Source organism: Sabethes cyaneus, chromosome 2 (genome assembly GCF_943734655.1).
Source record: "Sabethes cyaneus chromosome 2, idSabCyanKW18_F2, whole genome shotgun sequence".
Lineage (NCBI taxonomy): Eukaryota > Metazoa > Arthropoda > Insecta > Diptera > Culicidae > Sabethes > Sabethes cyaneus.
In genome coordinates, this window is record NC_071354.1 from 202,666,220 (window position 1) to 202,685,625 (window position 19,406).

Here is a 19,406-nt window from a genome sequence, read left to right on the forward strand (position 1 = left end):
TAAAATTTGTGTCCAACACGAATTCACACCTGCCCAGAGGGCAGCACAAGCTGAGAAATTGGTCCGCAACAGCCAGCGGAGAGAAATTGATTGCCTACCAACCTACCTACGGTCAGGTACGGTGTGCATGTCCCAGGCGCTTCGGTCGAAACATTATACGCGGTCAGAGTTATTGAATTTGAGTTTATGAGTTTCGAGATGTGCATTGTAATGGTGAACGTTCGAATGCATTGTTGTTCAATTAGACTGGATGCTTGGAAAATATTTTATTTACTTTCATAGGAAATTGTGATTTATTGGAAGTTTGCCTAAGCTTAGATTATTAGAAACATCGTAGCAAGAAGCGATAGAAAATTTCTGTTGACACATCAAATCGAATCGAATATAATCAACACCTTGCTTTGCTACGTATACTTAAATCGAACACGTATTAAGGAAATGAACAATGTGTCTTTATTGGAAGCAAATATAATAAATAGAAATGCACATTTCTAGCCGGATCGGCAGTCCTGCATTATTGATACTGCGAACTGATTAATAGTCGATCTAAAATTAATTTATGCCAATGGTTCAACGGATTATCGCTTTGCACTGTATAAATGACCGTAAACAAATAAACGGAATGATTCACGCATCTGGTGCTCCGTTCCGTTGATTGAAGGATTGTGGAAACAATTCCAATTCGTTTGTTTATACTATTTGCATCTCGATGTTACTTCTGCTGATCAAACACCAATATTGACTAGTGCACAGGACCAACAATATGGCTGGGCCCGGTACCGGTTCCGGGCAGCTTTTCAAGCAAGTGAAGAGCAAGTAAACATCGGCTATCCCGGTCATTGTTACGGAGATTGAAATTTGCTGGACATACTAATTGAAGTTATAACAGTTTTCCAATATAACTAACCTCATCGGAATGAAATAATATCAAATAACTAACGCTTTTGCTTCTACCCTTTTCCTTGCAGATGAACATCCTGGTAATATCGTTCCTGGCGCTGGCATCTTTGTCCACCTTTCCCACGCAGACCTTCGGAGCGGCAGCCGCCGCCGATGTGACCGATCCGAAAAAGTCGCTAGCCGCCGCCGAGGCAGCCCTCCCCGTCAACGATAACGGCCTGAAGGAGATCTGGCAGGAGGACGACCGCGAAGTGCTGATCCGGAACGAGCGTGGCACCAAAAATGGCGGAGGCGCCTCCGGAGCGTCGGGTAAGAAAGACCGCAAAAAAGACAAACTCAACTCAAATTCCTCCTCATCGTCATCATCATCACCCTCCTCGGCCTCGTCCACCCTACAGAAACTCAAACAACAAAATACAAAATCCAAATCTGACAACACTAGACAGCAGGCACAGAGTAAGTTTCGTACCGAGCGATAGTTTTTCGTTCGGTTTAAAATTTCGTTTTTTGATTGGCTTTTCTTTGTTTAGTAAAATTTAACTAATTGGTAGCTTTAAGTTGCTTCAAATTTTGTGATGAGTTGAGTTCGGAAAACTAATACACTAACACGATTTACGTTCCATTACTTTGTTTGTAGTTTGAGTTAACCATTTAACCATTTTGTACCAAACCTATCCGAACCCGAACGTAAGTTGTTTATAAGAAATGTTGAACACATTTGACCATATTGTTTACAGCTGTGAGAGTAGAGTAACATGTTCTTACCCTAGTATGGCTGTATTTCCTAAAAATCCAACTGTTAATGGATTTATCTACAATAATTTCCAAGAAAGGAAACCTACCACCTTGTTTTTATTCGAAGAAGAAGTAAAAACCTTATGGCTGTTATTTAGGGTATTCACGTTGGAACGTGGATTATCATCAAATAAACTTTAATTGCACATGTACATATTTTAACAGTGCTAAAATTACCAACATTATAAGGCGAGAAACTAAAAATAATTGAAAATTGAAGGCGTCAACAGTTTTAACGGTACAAACAACGAAACAATATATCGTACTATCAAATATGGTGTACGTGATAACCAAAGTTACACTAACAATTTTTATTACTGCGATGGAGTATTAACTTAAGATTGTGTTCAATTGTAGGCAGCAAAGCAAAGAGGGTCTATTTAACAAATTTGTATATAACATAAGTAGTGGTTTGATTAACAGAGTGTGAACATACAACGTACAGCAAATCTTGAACTTTGAAACCATAAATCAAACTAAATTCTCGTTTTCCTGAACGCCATTGCTCCCTGTACTGTAGATTCACAGTGCCGTTACACCAAAGGACCATGGACCGAGTGTGACGCCAAGTCTAACACGCGTTCCAGAACACTATCGCTGAAGAAGGGTGAACCTTCCTGCGTACAGACTCGCACCATCCAGAAGAAGTGCAAAAAAGGTAAGTTCAAGCTAAAGCTTCCCACCCCTGCTGGCCTCAGTATTATTGGGTGGATGGTGCATAACTTTGTTGATCTTTTCTATTTGTCTTTCTTGCACTTGCACGTTCTTCTTCTTTTTTTGTGGTCAACCATCGTCAACCAGCCTGCCGTTACGATAAAGGAACTTGGTCCGAGTGCACCCCCGCCGGACAGATGTCCCGTACCGATAGTCTGAAGTCGAGCAGCGACGCTTCCTGCCAGACGACGCGAGTGGTCAACAAGAACTGCAATCAGGGAAAGTCGAAAGACAAACAAAACAAACCGGTTAAAACCGAAAAGAAGGAGAAAGGTAAGAGCACTAGATGTACCTAGTATAGCAACAACAAAAAAAACATCCTTTTGCAACATTCAACCGGGGCAACGCTGGTATACATACAATGGAGTTCCTCCGAATACGGTAGTGGGTGGTGTTGTGCCTACTGCAATTTCTCATGTATTTTTCAATCGATTTGGTTGACTTTTGGTATGCTCAACACTAATCTTAACGATATACCAAAATGTGGTCCTATCGGAAGACGAGAAATTACGGTGGTCGTCCGGAATCACCTATCCTTATTCCGGGGATTTCTCTAGACTGAGCCTTTTTCAAATGATGGACGTCCTCCATTCCCATCTTCATTCTATAATAGATAAAGCAAAAAATAAGTATGATTAAACTCGCGAAACAAAACGATTAGGGTCTGAAATAAATTCAATTTAATTAATAGGACTCGTTGGTTGATAACCACCGACCCTATCAGTTCACAGCTGCACGAAACCGATTTCAACTTAATTGAGGGAAATTTGTACTTAGTGCTTTCCACGCAATCTCTGGCCCCGAAAGAATTCTTTCATGATTCTTGTTTGATGCGCACAAGTCAGTGGTCAGTATAAAAAGCTCTAGAACTTGTTTCTGGAAAGTGTGTGTCCATCATCCATTAGATCGGGTAAAACAGAATTTTTAGAAATAGTACAAACGCCCAATTATGTAAGTCACATCAAGTGTCACTGCTCGACTGGTTCATTTTTGGTGGATATAAAAGATAATGAAAGATATTTTATAACTCATTAAATATGATCGTAGCAAAAACAGTCTTCAGAGAAATTGTGTATTTTAATATACTGAATAACTTTGTAAAACATTTGAAAGCACTAAAACAATCGTGTGCAAAGTTATTGAGCAGAATTGATTCATAAAAAATTTCTTTAAACGAACCTTTATATTTTGCAACCAGTTAGAAATAGATAGTAACTATATTAAGCAAAGTTGCTCATTTTAGTATGTTCTACAAGTTTTCTGAAAAAGAAATTTTTTTTGGGCCCAATAAAAAAAACAAAAGTTTGTATCACCCTGATAGGTGGATTCACGGTCATACTAATAGTGCAAAAATATGGGCCATATTTTATTACTAAACTTCTTCAAAGACATTAACCTTCTAAAATTAAACGTATCCCATCTGCTGTTCTGAAATGATGCAGTAACGTGCTTAGTTCTCCAATCGCGGACTCTAGCTTTCAAACCGATGCTATTTATTTGAACCTGAAACCCGCTTTCGATCGAGTAGACCACGAAATACTACTCAGCAAAATGGAGCACCTGGGTGTATCTACGGATGCCGTATGCTAGTTCAGATCTTATCTGACAAACGGAAGCATATGTGTAAAATTAAGAATTACTGTCTCCAACTGCTTCTCCAATCAATCTGGAGTTCCGCAAGGCAGCAACCTAGGCCCGCTGCTCTATTCGATTTTCATAAATGATGTCACATTGCTGCTTTCACATGGTTGTCGACTTTTTTATGCTGACGATACTAAAAATTTTAAAACTATTACGTGCCTGAATGACTGTGTGCAACTGCAGGAGTACTTGAACATGTTTGTGTGCTGGTGTGAAGCAAACTGTTTAACGCTAAATATAGAGAAGAGTAACGTAATGTCGTTTCACAGAAAACGTGCGCCTATTGAATACATGGCAATTGGCATTCAACCTTTGGAACTTAGACGACTAACCGCACAGACGGTTGTTGCTGCCAAACTGCTTACGTATCGTGTCGATTGCCCGTCATTATAAGAAGAATTAGCCATATATGCTCCCGAATGACCGTTACGCCAGAGAAGCTTCTTTTATTTGAAACCGCGGAGGCATTTATAGGGTGTTTTATGTATTTTGGATAGGCGTTACTGCGTTGGTAGTTGCTGCGTCTCTCGCATTGGGTTGACAACGATGTAGTTTACGGAACTCTTCCGTTTGATGACTTGGTCAGGAACCGAGGACTTAGCTTTTCTGCGCTGCCGCTCAAAGTAGACTGGGTCGGCTTCTTTGAAGTTGCGTTTGACAGCTTCATGTCGACGATTGAACTGGTCATCTTATTTGCGGTTTCTTTCATCTTGTGTTATAGCATCAAGTTTCCTTAGCAAGTCCAAGGTTATTCGCACTGATCTTTCAGGTAACGCTTCAGCTGGAGATGTCGATTCCGATTTCCGAGGTTTGCGGGTTTGGATATGAACGGTACACCGAAAGGAATGTTATCAGATGCTCCATTGTAGGTAAGCCTTCTCCATAGCTCAGCTCCTTCAGGCCACTTTTGCGGGAATTAACAAACCATTCGGGTTCGTCATTGGACTACGGGTGGCATAGCAGTACGGAAATGCGTGCCATTTGCACGACAAAATTGCTGCAACCGCTCGATGGGGCGTTGCGTTCCGTCGTCCGAAACCGATGATTCCGAAGCATGTCCATGGTTGCAGTGGTGTTGCTAGATCGAGTGCGGAACATTTTGGACCACGTGGAAAAAGTAATATCCATCAATAGGATCAGCGAAGCTTCAGCACACGCTCTGCACTGTCGAACAAAGTACCAAACCTCGTGTTTTTAGTCTTGACCTTGAAATGCGGTCAAGCATATATATTATACTAGCTGACCCGACAAACTTCGTATTGCCACAAATTAACCTGTGTTGTACATAAATCATGAATCTCGGATGATCTTTGTCACAATCTCGAGTTTTGCAAGCCCCCAGTGGGCGGCGCTTCCGACGGCGGGTCACCGGCAACACTCGCGACCGTCTCGTCCTGAATGATCTAGTGTTACTATAGATAGTTTTTGTGGTCTTGTATTGACTAATGTTTTATGGAAGAGTCTCGAATTTCTCGAGTTCGATTAATTTTTGAGTTTCGCAAAAATTTCTGTTTTATTTGTATGAGAGTCCATATCCCCCTACCACAGGGGTGAGAGGTCTCTAGCTATCGTAAAATAAATTCAAAACTCCAAAATCTCCCACATGCCAAATTTGGTTCCATTTGCTTGATTAGTTCTCAAGTTATAAGGAAATTTGAATTTCATTTGTATGGGAGCTCCCCTCTTAAAGGGGAGATGGGCCATAACTCGCTTTCTAAAGAAGAGAGGGGTCTCAATTCACCATAGAAAAAAATCTTGCGTCCAAAACCACTTACATGTCAAATTTAGTTCCATTTGCTTGATTAGTTCTCGAGTTATGAGGAAATTCGTTTTTCATTTGTATAGGATCCCCCCCCCCTCTTAAAGTGGGGAAATCCATAGAAAATATACCATAGAAAATATTCTTGCCTACAAAAACACCCACATGATAAATTTGGTTCCATTTGCTTGATTAGTTCTAGAGTTATGAGGAAATTTGTATTTCGTTTGTATGAGAGCCCCCCTCTTTAAAAGGTAAGGGGTCCTAATTCATCAAAATGGTTGCTTCCAAAAACACCAACATGCCAAATATGGTTCCATTTGCATGATTAGTTCTCGAATTATGAGGAAATTTGTATTTCATTTGTGTAGAAGCACCCCCTCTTAAAGTTGGGAGGGGTCCTAATTCACCATAGAAAATATTTTTGCATCCAGAAACCTCCACATGCCAAATTTGGTTCTATTTGCTTGATTAGTTCTCGAGTTATGAGGAAATTTGAATTTCATTTGTATAAGAGCCCCCCCTCCTAAAGTGGGTAGGGGTCCCAATTTATCATAGAAAAAATTTTTGTCTCCAAAAACACCCACGTGTCAAATTTGGTTCCATTTGCTTGATTAGTTCTCGAGTTATGAGGAAATTTGTATTTCGTTTGTATAGGAGCCCCCCCTCTTAAAGTTGGGAAGGGTCCTAATTCACAATAGAAAATATTCTTGCCCTCGAAAACTTTCACATGCCAAATTTGGTTCCATTTGCTTGATTAGCTCTCGAGTTATGAGGAAATTTGTATTTCATTTGTATAGGAGCCCCCCCTCCTAAAGTGAGGAGGGGTCCCAGTTCATCATAGAAAAAAATTTTGTCTCCAAGAACACCCACGTGTCAAATTTGGTTCCATTTGCTTGATTAGTTCTCGAGTTATGAGTAAATTTGTATTTCGTTTGTATGGGAGCCCCCCCTCTTAAAGTGGGGAGGGGTTCTAATTCACCATAGAAAATATTCATGCCCTAGAAAACTTTCACATGCCAAATTTGGTTCCATTTGCTTGATTAATTCTCGAGTTATGAGGAAATTTGTATTTTATTTGTATAGCAGCCCCCCTTCCTAAAGTGGGGAGGGGTCCCAATTCATCATAGTAAAAAATTTTGTCTCCAAAAACACCCACGTGCCAAATTTTGTTCCATTTGCTTGATTAGTTCTCGAGTTATGAGGAAATTTGTATTTCGTTTGTATAAGAGCCCCCCCTCTTAAAGTGGGGAGGGGTCCTTATTTACCAAAGAAAATATTCTTGCCCTCGAAAACTTTCACATGCCAAATTTTGTTCCATTTGCTTGATTAGTTCTTCAGTTATGAGGAAATTTGTATTTCATGTGTATAGGATCCCCCCCTCCTAAAATGGGGAGGGGTCCCAATTCATCATAAAAAAAAATTTTGTCTCCAAAAACGCCCACATGCCAAATTTGGTTCCATTTGATTAATTACTTCTCGAGTTATGAGGAAAATTGTGTTTCTTTGGTACAGGAGCCCCTCCTCTTAAAGTGGGGAGGGGTCCTAATTTACTATAGAAAATATTCTTGCCCTCGAAAACCTTCACATGCCAAATTTGGTTCCATTTGCTTGATTAGTTCTCGAGTTATGAGGAAATTTGTATGGAAGCCCCCCCTTTTAAAGAGGAGAGGAGTAATAATTCCCCTTATAAAGAGGGGAGGGGTCTCAATTTACCATAGAATAAATTCTTGTCACCGAAAACACCCACATGCCAAATTTTGTTCTATTTGCTTGATTAGTTGTCGAGTTATGCAGAAATTTGTGTTTCATTTGTATGGGAGCCCCCCCTCTTAGTGGCGGGAGGGGTTTCTAACCATCACTAAAACCTTTCCTGGCCCCAAAAACCATCTACATGCATATTTTCATGCCGATTGGTTCAGTAGTTTTCGATTCTATAAGGAACATACGGACAGACAGACAGACAGACAGACAGAAATCCTTGTTTATAGGTGTAGATTTTTTGAAACGGTGGTTCTACAATTAATGAAGGGACGGTCGATTTCGAAGCAATGGAGCCTTTCCCCGAAAAGCCGCGCTGACAATCGCGGCTAACACGCTGACAGACGAACAGCGTCACACTCAGTACCTTGTAAGTCGCAAGGGCCTGCATAGTGTCGTCGTCCTGCCACTAAAAACAAGTTAGATTAAAACTTCTCGGTCAGTGGTTTCTACAGTAGACGGAGGAAGAGGCACAATTTGTGTTTAAAAATAACCCAACCAGATACTTCGCTATCTTAATAAGGGGATTGTGCAGTCTCCTTTTGTCAAGTGCCTCTGTGGTTCAAAGGTACATGGGTACCAGCGAGTCAAATGCCCTGGCGGTTGTTGTGGGTTCGAATCCGGTTATAATCTCAGATTATAGCTTGGTTCGACCCATACACCTTCCAGTATTGGACAAAAGGTAGGAGTCACAACGACAACTTGTTAAGCATAGCTACCATTACCCCACCTTTCTCCTCCATTTCAAAAAAATTTCATTACTTTCCCCTACCGTCCAATTGTAGAACCACCGTTTCAAAAAATATTAAACAAACTACGCCACATCGTCGTCGACATTGGACCATTAGATATAACTGCTCGCCAGAGATTTCATATGGTCCATTCCGGGGTGTCCACGATGCAACTGACCAACAATCCGCTTGCGAAACTACGATGGTACGACGATCCGATCGCCGAATATAACGCATTCGTCGACAGCTTGAAGTCCATCTCGTCTGGCGAAGAATTTCTTGACATCAGGTCGGTAATCTGCTTTGCATTTGAAGGCCAACCGTTGTTGATGAAATTGACCACTTGCTGCAGAACTGTATCCCTCTTCGTTTCAGCCACGATCATCTGGTGCGTAACTGCTTTCATGCGTTCAAAATCATCAAATTGCTCTTAACGAGTGCTTAGCTATGCAACAATTGGCAATTTACCCTACTTTCAAGCACACTCAATCGAAACATAAGTTACGTTACAAAATAGCTTCAAATTTTAATTATTTTATTTTCAAATGAAAACACCCTTTAAGTATGATGAGTATAAAATTCACTATATCGTGTAAACTTACTCTTTTCTTCACTGAAAATACATTCAACTATAATGTATCCGGATTTTGACACTGTGCCTCATGCAATGAGAACATAATTTCGTATTTTTTTAGAAAAACTATTCGTAAAACTACATTCGTAGCTGATAAAAAAATTAATACCATTTAAAATCATTCGTGGGCCGTCCTATTTTCTATTTTCGAAGGTTATTACAAATGATTCGTATTTGGTACGAGAACACATTCGTAGCACATTTTGCACCGGAATGCATTTGTTGCTGGGTTATTGTCTAGCACCCTTATCGTTGAGATTGGGCTGCAAAAATTGCCTGTAAGAGAGAATATACTTGTGCAATTATGGCCTGCTTTATATGCAGTCGTCGTGTCTCTGCGCCGTTTTACGGAGTCAGTATGACAAACAAGTTCAATTTCATTTCACGATCATTTTGGTGATCGGTATCGGTACTCGGTATTACACTATTTATATCAATAGCTTTTATAACATTCGTGTAAAGTAATACACGAAGGATTTTTTAAATATAATGCACGAAACATTTAAGAATAATTCTTTGAGCCCGCTTCGTGCTAGAAAACAATGAAAAGAGTCGTAAAATAAACGATCGTAATATAAATCATGTTTCATTCTTAGTATACTATCAGTCGAATTACCGCCAATGAGGCTTTATTCTATGAGGCGAGTGACGTAGCATGGCGAATTTTAATTCATTATCACTCGCGTGTTAGTCGAGTCTTTCGGTATTAGTCGAGTCGAATCACATGACGTGAGAGTTTTAAAACGAACCTTTCGTGGCATATGACTCGATTCACATAATACCGGAGTAAATGCGATTTGCAGCGCAACGGAACTTGGCGTCTTACGTCACACACCTCGCAGAATAGGCCCCAATTTTCGCAATATTTGGTAAACATTTGAATGAACCTTTGTTTACAGCTCGTAAATGGAGGCGAAAATTTGTAAAACTTTACAATAAGTCTAAGAATGGCACGGGAACGCAACGATAGATGCGATGGTAAATGTAGTAGGTAATGTTTGTGCCATCGGAAGTCACTAGCCTGCAGAGTAGTACTAACAGGCCACCAGCGCACTTTGCTGAGACAGTTTTTTTTTGGTTTCGAATGCACGCACTCTTTTGCAACAACACATAATCTGCTGCGAACTCTCTATTCGAAAAATATGTTAAACCATGAGTCCGATGGGTTCTTTAGTTCTCTGAGTAGAAACAAGTGCGTCATTTGTGACTTGGAACCAACCAACGAAATTATCTGGTCAGCTTTGAAATTAATTGATTATTCCATCTGTTCCATCTTAGAATAGGACCATTTCAAACAAGCCAATTTTCTGCCTAACGCGTGATTGCTTTCTAATTGAGTGATTTAGTGAAAAAGCTGCAAAATTGAAGTCGCAAAAGAACGAATTGAACTAAAGTCAAATTCCTTAAAAATAGCGGTATACATCTATACATACATCTGCATACATATAAAATTAATTTCTCCTAGCTTCTGATTATCATAAGATGAAGAGATTCAGTGTACATATACCTATTTTAAACATTTGAAATGTTAATCTCAATTCACGTAAGAAAAATTTTTTTGATAAGTAATATCACCAATGTGTACGTTTTGCAGCACTTACTAACAAAATTATTCGCCTAAAAAATGCTAATATCGTTTTTTCTTTAACTTTTTTCCACAAAGGCCTTCGCAAGAACCGTCAGTAAGCTGGAGCATCGACGTTTCTTTCAATGAATCATTTTCATCTTCAAACAAAAAAACACGGACACACATGATCATCGTACAACTACCACGCAAATCATACGCCGAATTTAGCAGATTCGGACCTGCGAATTGCCAAACGAACATCTTCCAAAATCATCAAAAGCTTCTGGAGGCGATTTTAAACACACAAACGGAAAGGCTCGATACTAAACTATTGTTATAATGGTTTTAAGAAGAAATACAAACGAATTAGCAAAGTCAGTCAAGCGACAAGTGCTTGATTGTAGAACATAAAATAACAACATTAAAACGGCACACAAACAGCGAAAACTCAAATACCCATACACAAAAACGGTTTGACATGCTCAGATCACAAATACATCTACACAAAAACAACACACGAAATGAAATTTGCAAACTCATACATGCAAGGTAAAACAGAACCGGAAGCCATTCATATATTCGTTTTAAAATTGATATTTGTAAAGTAAGTAAACTTAAACAAGTTTCTTAAGTTAAATAGAGGATGAGTAATTTAAAGGAAAATAATTGAGAGGACAGTCGGAAATAACTTACGTGTTGAATAAAATTAATTATAGCTATTACACAGAAAGGCGAACCTTTGTATAACAACCTGATAAAAAAGGAAATGAGCGCGTTTGCAGAAGAATTCGTGAGCCCCTTGTAAGAGAAATCAAAACAGAAACTAACCCTTGAGCGCTTCATCGAAAATAAAGAAAATTAACACAAACCGTAATCAAAGTTTAAACGAACAAAAAAAACAAAATAACAGGAATTTTTCTGCTGAAGCCAACAACTGTAACTAACAACAAAAAAAAAGCAGAGCCATTTCTTACATTGATTCCATAACCTAATTAGAGTAGACGAAGCTAAGCCAAGTTATAGAGAAATTGTAAAATTTTACTAATAGTAATGTGTATACCCGCACTATTCAAAACACCTAATACCTATCACAGAGCTGTCAAATATTTTCTCTAACTTTATTTGTAAGCGTTTACGCTAGACACATTTTACGTTCTGCGTCAAAACTTTTCTTGAAGTAGGTCCAAATTTAAGCCGAGTAGAACCCAAACGATTAAAAAACAATCTATCTATCAAACCCAACTAACGAAAACTACAGTTGTCTCCCCTCCCGTCGACGAATAGCTCTTGTATGTTCGATGTTCAGCGTTAAAATTGAATCATTTCGTCATTCTACTGCTAAAAAAAAATGTTACCGAAATAACACTTTTACAAATACGAACTAGAAATTGAAGTGTACATCTGTGTTTGGAGCATAAAGAAGACTACATGTGGGTAACAGAGAAAAAATGATTCTTCGACTACGTGGTTAGATAAACAGATAAATCAATAAAAGAAAGTTCAGGAACGGACAGAGAAAAAAAACAGGATATACAGAATCGCTAACGCTTAGCTGAACAGAGATGTCCAGATATTGCAATGGAGACAAGCAGTGCTTGAGCGAAGCATACCGCGGGATACGCTAGAGAGTGCGGGAGGCGAAAAATCCAAAATCGACTAGATAAATATTTATAGGATGAAGCAGCGAACAACACACACACAAAGCATATACAAATATTCTAAGTATTACAATTGCTGTTTAAAAAAACATGTCCCTTTCTGAGCAATAGAAACGGAAAACTACACGTGAAAGTAAAGATTAAAGTAAACAGCTCCAGAAAAAAAGTATCTGCTATCTGCGTTCACGTCACCTGACTTTTACTTACACGCCTTTTTGACACCACAAAACGAAGCGGACATATTTTCAAAATGTTGTCACTAGACCTTCTCTTTTCTCATTGGACAACTTATACCTCGGAGGATAAACCTGCAAGCTCAATCGCGCATTCAACGCGGTCAGTTCGAATCGAATAAAGAGGCAAAATACCGCCGACTGGTAGCTTACGGTCACTATTAAATGTCGAGGATATTCGCTCTTGTTTGCATGTCTGTTCTCTGTAATTATTAATACGCATACAACAACATTTCGACCGTTGGAAACATCAACAATAACTGTTCCAGAAATTGATTTTCATTCAGCTCATTATTAAAAAGCATATACAATAACTGTAGATTTAAAATATCAAATTTCTTGATAAAACATATTCTTTTGTGATATGTTGTAAAAAAAAGACGTCCCGTTGATTTCTTTTGGATGACAATCCCCCTGATTGGTGTCACTTTTAATAAAGATGAAACCAGAGACGTTCTTTCATAAAAAATATTTTGCGGCTCATAGTTTGTTCGCTACTTAAATTTACGAAAACAAACCGACCAATTATCCATCCATTCCACTGAATCCCTCGGTCTAAGGCTGCTGTCTTCCAGTTGCCCCATCGCTAGCATCTTCGTCGAAAGCACATCCAAAGTGTTCGAAGTCTGCCACGAAGTTGAAGGCGTCTGGGTTGAGCTTACCCAGTGTTCTCACAATATCATATCCACCCCACTGCAATCTATTGTTTTGAAAAGTATGGCAACCTGTTCCCTACTTCAAACCTTCTAACGAATCTCATCTCATTCGATATCGCATCCGTTGTCCTGATGTCAAGCATGGCGTCATGTCTTTTCACTTAATTGAACCATACACTGCCTTAAAATTTGCGGTTTGATTTTTCGAAGGATCTGTTGCAGAGTAAGCATTTGATCCGTTGGCGTTGTAAACAATACAATGCACGTCATACCTAAAAGAGTATATAAACCTTTAAACAGGCGGGTCATTATTCTCCTACACTCCTCCTAAGTTACCTTCTCATTTGCAAAAGTCCAATTTTCGTACAAACTTCCTTAACAAAAACGACCCTAACGGCTGACCATCTACAATCATCTACTTGAAGGACAAATAAGTTCCACCAGAAAGAAAGAAAAAAGTAGGTAAAAAATAAAGGCTTGAAAGAAGTAGGTATTTCACTCTACCACTAACACGCTCGGCCTTGACAAAACTCAAGCATCTTTGGTTATCTTCAAAACTCTTTATACCAAACCTTTTTAGCCATAACACTTGCTGACACGTCATAATCAAAGCATTGTTCTTTGCTTCGAGTGTTTGCTAGTTCAGTATTATAGGAATACGAATCCAGTAGTCGATTTTCTTGTGCGCTGACCGCCTGCGTAATTTGAGTCAGAATAACTTATCAATAGCAATCAATCACTTGGACAAAACTTAAGCCTGTAGCCCTTGGTTGTGCTTATGTACTGTAAAATAACCGATAAATAACCGGGTCCATCCGAGTCTTCATGGAGTGTTAATTCTACATTCCAAACTTCTTGACTAGATCAATAATATAAGCAGTTAAACGCATTGTATAATAGCCGTCTCCGTTCTGAATGTCCTAAGAAATGTCGCACTAAACCACGAGACGTAATATCAAATCGTTCACTTATCACTTATCTAGCTGGTTTGCCGCCCTAGGACAAAGCCTGATAAACAAAGTTTTTCGTCTTTACTCCCAATTCCTTGGACACTACCGCTCTACAATTCCTTGGGCACTGTATACTCTCCGCCAGATTTCGCTCCACCTGGTCTAACCTGCTCGCTGCGCCCCTAGTCATCTTGTTCCTACTGGATTTGAAACGAACACCATCTTTACAGGGTAGTTGTCCAACAGTCTTGCAATATACCCTGCCCATCAAATCCGTCCAGTCACCTTTTAGCCATCTTATAAATACTGAGTTCGTCATAGAGCCAAGAAGGCTACGTATGACCATGTTCTTGGAGGCATTGAAATCCCCGATGCTGATCTTGATCTTGATGCTCATGCTTTGATCAGCGGTCGTATTCACACTCCAACTGCCCGTAGAATTTCTCCTTGTCGTCTTCGGTACTTCTGAGGTGAGGGTTGTGCACGTTGGTTATGCACATGTTGAAGAACCGGCCCTTGATTCTCAACCTGTACATTCGAGGATTGATTGATCATTATCACGCGATCACGCCATTCTTTTTCGACCAATTTTTTCGGATATTAATGAAAATTGTGGTAGAAAAACATCTCTAATGCACATCGATACGATATCATTAGCCAATATAGAGTGTAACTTATCTTCTTATCTTGAGCGTCTTAGTGGAATAGTTCTGCGCGGGCCTTAAGCGCAGAAAAGGTCCATTGCGTAGAGCACGACTTTGAGCGTGTAAGCTGAGTATATTCTCAAGGTTAGTATCGGCGACAGCTATTTCCCCGATCATATCGCGACGAGTATTCGATGAGTCTGCAGCGTTGTTCATAGGTGGGAAGCTGGAAGTGGTCGTTCCAGGGCAATCTTTAAAGAGCAAAACGGAAGAATCTGCGCTGCACTGACTCGATTTGGTCAACTTTGGTAGTAAGTACTCCACACTGGCCACAGGGGTTAAAGGTAAATACGTCTAAAACAAAGTACATGCTGGCCAGCGGAACCGAGGCCGACCGACGTCGCTTGGGCAGTAGTATAATGATTGACGGCGATGAGTTTGAGGTAGTCGACGAATTTGTCTATCTTGGCTCACTGGTAACGGCGGACAATGACACCAACCGTGAGATTCGGAGGCGTATTATTAGCGGAAGTCGTGCTTCCTATGGGCTTCACCAACAATTGCGGTCGAGCAGACTAACTCTCCGTAAAAGTGCACCCTGTACAAGACGCTTATTGGACCAGTTGAAACATGAACAATGCTCGTGCAACTGCTCGGAGTATTCGAACGACGAATGAACGATCTTCGGCAGCGTACAGGAAAACGGAGTATGGAGGAGTATGAATCATGAACTAGCACAGTTTTATGCCGAACCCAGTATCTAAAAGCTGGTTAAAGCGGGACGGATACGATGGACAGGGCATGCTGCAAGAATGCCGGACAACTACCCTACAAAGATGGTGTTCGCCTCAAACCCGGTAGGAACACAACGACCAGGGGCGCAGCGAGCAAGATGGTTAGACCAGCTGGAGCGAGATGTGGCGGATACTCGGTGTCCGAGGAATTGGAGAGCGTAGCCCACAACCGAGTTATATGGAGAAACCTTGTTCAACAGGTTTTGTCTTAGGCATAAGACATAATAGGCATAGACATAAGACACTTAATTACTAACTTTACTTAAGTAAGTAAGTGAGTAAGTAAGTAAGTAAGCGAGTAAGTAAGTAAGTAAGTAAAGTAGACTCCAGACTGGAACGCAGTACTTAAGATTGAACCGAATAAGAGCGCAGTAGTGAGCTCTGAGACAATAGATGTCGCAGAAGTTCTTTGTGATCCGCATGATAAATCCCAGGTTTCTGCAGGCCTTGTTGACAATAAATGCGATGTGCTGTTTGAAATCAGCTTGAAGTCTGGCAGGATTCCCAAGCCCTTGACACAGTTTTCGCGACGTAAACGCACGTCTAGTATGTAGTCGAAAGCGTGAGAGTTTATTTCCTGAAGAATGTAACAATTTCACATTTTTCGGAGTTCATGCTGTGGTTACCTGCAAAACGCAGCATCGGACGTACCATCAATTTTGGTGGTATACAGGTTAAGATCGTCGGCAAGAGTCAGGTCGCGGACATTTGAGCAGGAAATTGATTTCGTTGAAGTAGATGAGGAAGACCAAAGGACCAAGATGGCTTGTGGATCTTGTGGAATTTCAGAGTAAGCAGTGAAAGATCTGGAGATAAAATCGCCGTAGAACCATGTGACAAATACAGAAAAAGTACCTGAACCATATCATAATAAATAAGAATACTGGTTGCAATGATAATGTACATGCTGCAGCTGCAGCAGCAGCCTCTGGCTGGCAACTACAATTTTTCTTATTATATATATCGAATGCTAATTTCGAAGGGATGAAAGAACGCAGTTCTAAATTAACAATTTACTTTTTGGTTAATTTACAAAAAACAACAGAAGTAACAACATTACCGACGCTACCGCCGAACTGAAACGAAGGTGTCGGAATTACCTGATACAATTGGAAGTACTTTTCGAAGCTTTTCACCAATTCTTGCTGGGTCCAATTGCATGAAGTAAGAACAAAAAATCCATCATCGGTCAGCAGTCGATACACACTATGCATATAGATTTCCCGCATTGACTTCGAATCCTCCGGATTCAGGCTGATAGCATCGTAAGTTCCTTTATCATGAACTACCTTGAAATGACCCAGAGACTCGACGTCTGTCCGACTTAGCAAATCGGCCACTTTGAAAGTGATACAAAGTTCCTGATCTTTAGTAATGGCCTGAGCGAGTTCTACAGCATTAGGCGAGTAATCAACTCCGGTCAAATTACTGTAACCCTCACGAGCAAGCTCTATGAGCAGCATGCCATTGCCACAACCTGAAAAGGTAATACTTTATGAACAATTTCAAAATTGTACACGCACGAGGACATACCCAAATCTATTACAGCATCATCTTGGCTTATTGACTCCTCCTGTTTCTCGATCCACCGAATGATTCTCAGCTGGCTGTCTTCGTCAAACCAGATTTCTCCCACATCACCATGATCTTTATAGTTGCGCATCTCAGACTCGTAGCTAGTTTCCCAATAATCCTTCGTACCCAGCTCTGAACTTTCTAGCTCTTCTATTGGCTCAGTCATGTTTGCTTCGTTATCTGATTTACTCCAATTATCTGATTTACTACAATTACAAATTTTATTCTAAAATAAAGACAGTTGCTAAAATACTTTAAAATTACCTTATTGTTTTTGTTTATCCCGGCACATCTAGCCTTGCACGGTATTTAAAAACTATTGAAATTTGAATTATATGTTATATCGCTTCGCATCTCTAATAAAAAATTTTCACAGTTTATTTTCTCCTCCGCGTCCGCCCGTCCGCGGTACAGACGGTAGATAATCTACAGACGCGCAAAGAGAAAAATTACCAATTCGACAACACTTTTTTTTGTTTATTTTATTTAAACAGTTTTGGCAACCAGTCAGAATTGGATCAATCTCCCTATAATCAGCAGTAAGTTGCGTGAATCGCGAGGTATGTTCCATGGAACTTCGCGAATTGCAACGTATATTTTGCAAATTGAACAAGCCAATTGAATTTTTCAAAGCAATATATGATATATCGAGTGTAACTAATCCATATGTTGTTAGTAGATCAATAGTTAAAGTTTTAATATTTCAGGTAGATTACAAAACTTAGTCTTCCCTGCCTATAGGAAACACAAGTTTGTTTACTTTGCTCATTTGGTGTCTCGATTTGACGGTTCGATTGGTGTTTTATGCCACGCTCTTTGCGCGTCTGTAGATTATCGACCGTCTGTAGTCCGCGGATCAAGCTGATTATGCTGGCAGCCCAGGAAAAATTTACCCTCACTCGATTTGTTTAACGAGTATGTACCGTAGACCCCCGTTCATTTGACCATTTTTAATCTGAACACTTTTTAATTTGAACCCCGCTGGTTTGCACGACGTGCAAATTAGAAATGGTTCAAATGTCATTCTCAACATGACATCATTTGTTTATGCAGACAATGCACATAAACACGATTTGTTTGTACTGACCTAGCGTGTTTAATCGGTTTCACATTTCGTTTTCCCAACGATTAAGATAGAAATCCGATCGGAGAATCCAATATTCGCGCTTGCAACTGTCTTCTAAAACAAAGCACCAAAATAATAACAAAGAGCAGGGCGGCCAGTTCACACAGGATTCAACATATTTCGGGTTACTAGTTGTTCAAATTAAAAAGTAACCCCGTTAGTTTGCATGAGGAATCGTTCAAACGAACGGTGGTCCACTGTATCTAGCATTCATTACGGTTCACGGATCGGTCTCTCAAGCTATACGTGTATTTCTAGATATAATTAACAAAAGGGCGAATGTCGCAAATGTAAACAAAACGGGTGAGAGTTATTTTTTGCTGGGCCAGCATAGGAAAATTAACTCTCACTCGGTTTGTTTACGCATGCGACATTCGCCCTTTTGTTAGTTCTATCTTCATTTATCCTTCATAAATTTTGGGTTCGAGTTACTCAGCAAACATTGTTGTTGAATAGTAGCACAGAAAACAGATAAACAGGCTCGAAGGAAGTAATTGATTTTTTGTATTGTTTTTTTTCTGTTCTCTGTGATAGTCTACGGGGTGAAGTGGCTGTCAAATTCATACATTTTCGATGTCCCACGCATAGGTACCCAAATGTTAATTTTGACAGGAACCAAAAAATTTGCTGGAAATTCCCCTTTACCGAGGACCATTTGAAAGTTGCTCTCTTCACTCCTACATGAGAAAGAGATAGCAACACACCATGCCCTTGGTGATAGTAGCTTATTCAACCGTAACAGGTGCTTAATAAGCTGTTATACAACGAAAATGTTTGTTGGTATCACGCAACCAGATTTATTTATGAATTCACTATAGGATAGGATAGCACCCATAAAGAAATGTTGTACAGGGATACCTCGATATAAGACAATTTATAATTTCAAAAAGTTGTCTTATATCGAAATTGTCTTATATCGAAATATGATTTTTTCACAAAAATTTGGTATTAGCAGTCACCAATTTTGCTCTGTGTTGTGTGTTTATGTTTTTTGAACTATTTATTGTGCTTTGCAGCTGTACCTGGATTAATCCAGATTATTTTCTCTAATGCCAATGTATATGACAAAACAAAACAGCAACATAGCAGTTGTCACTCTTTCTCACTCACAGCATTCGCATTGTCGCACTATTTGTGCCAGTCGCACTTTTAGACTGCGGTGTCCAGTAAGGTGCAAAATGCGGGATAATATGTTTGAGCTATTAGTTGTCAATTTTTAGCATTATTTTGAAATAATGAACAAATTTATGGCGCCGCTTTTGAAATGG

General features: G+C 39.7%; 2 protein-coding genes across 4 annotated transcripts in view; one reads left to right on the forward strand and one right to left on the reverse strand.

The window, feature by feature from the left end:
• Positions 1–12,747, forward strand: part of LOC128738791 (protein FAM133A) — a 157,566-nt gene extending 144,819 nt beyond the window's left edge. For all 3 annotated transcript variants that reach the window (XM_053834173.1, XM_053834174.1, XM_053834175.1), the window contains 4 exons: positions 969–1,356; positions 2,216–2,353; positions 2,497–2,682; positions 10,599–12,747. In XM_053834173.1, the coding sequence (XP_053690148.1) occupies positions 969–1,356; positions 2,216–2,353; positions 2,497–2,682; positions 10,599–10,621 (735 nt within the window). In that variant the 3' untranslated portion in view covers positions 10,622–12,747. The remainder of the gene's footprint in view (positions 1–968; positions 1,357–2,215; positions 2,354–2,496; positions 2,683–10,598) is intronic.
• Positions 12,748–16,447: 3,700 nt separating this feature from the next.
• Positions 16,448–17,215, reverse strand: LOC128737568 (EEF1A lysine methyltransferase 2). Its single transcript, XM_053832239.1, has 2 exons — positions 16,971–17,215; positions 16,448–16,914 (listed from the first exon to the last, which is right to left on the reverse strand). Exons 1-2 carry the CDS (start codon positions 17,176–17,178, stop codon positions 16,451–16,453), a joined length of 672 nt encoding a protein of 223 aa, XP_053688214.1. The 5' UTR covers positions 17,179–17,215; the 3' UTR covers positions 16,448–16,450.
• Between the last annotated feature and the right edge of the window lie 2,191 nt (positions 17,216–19,406).

Bases quoted from the DNA above. Each gene is read 5' to 3' on its own strand.
- LOC128737568 (XM_053832239.1), bottom strand. From the start codon at position 17,178: ATGACTGAGCCAATAGAAGAGCTAGAAAGTTCAGAGCTGGGTACGAAG. The intron at 16,915-16,970 runs GTATGTCCTCGT...TTACCTTTTCAG, and splicing joins TGATGCTGTAATAGATTTGG to GTTGTGGCAATGGCATGCTG.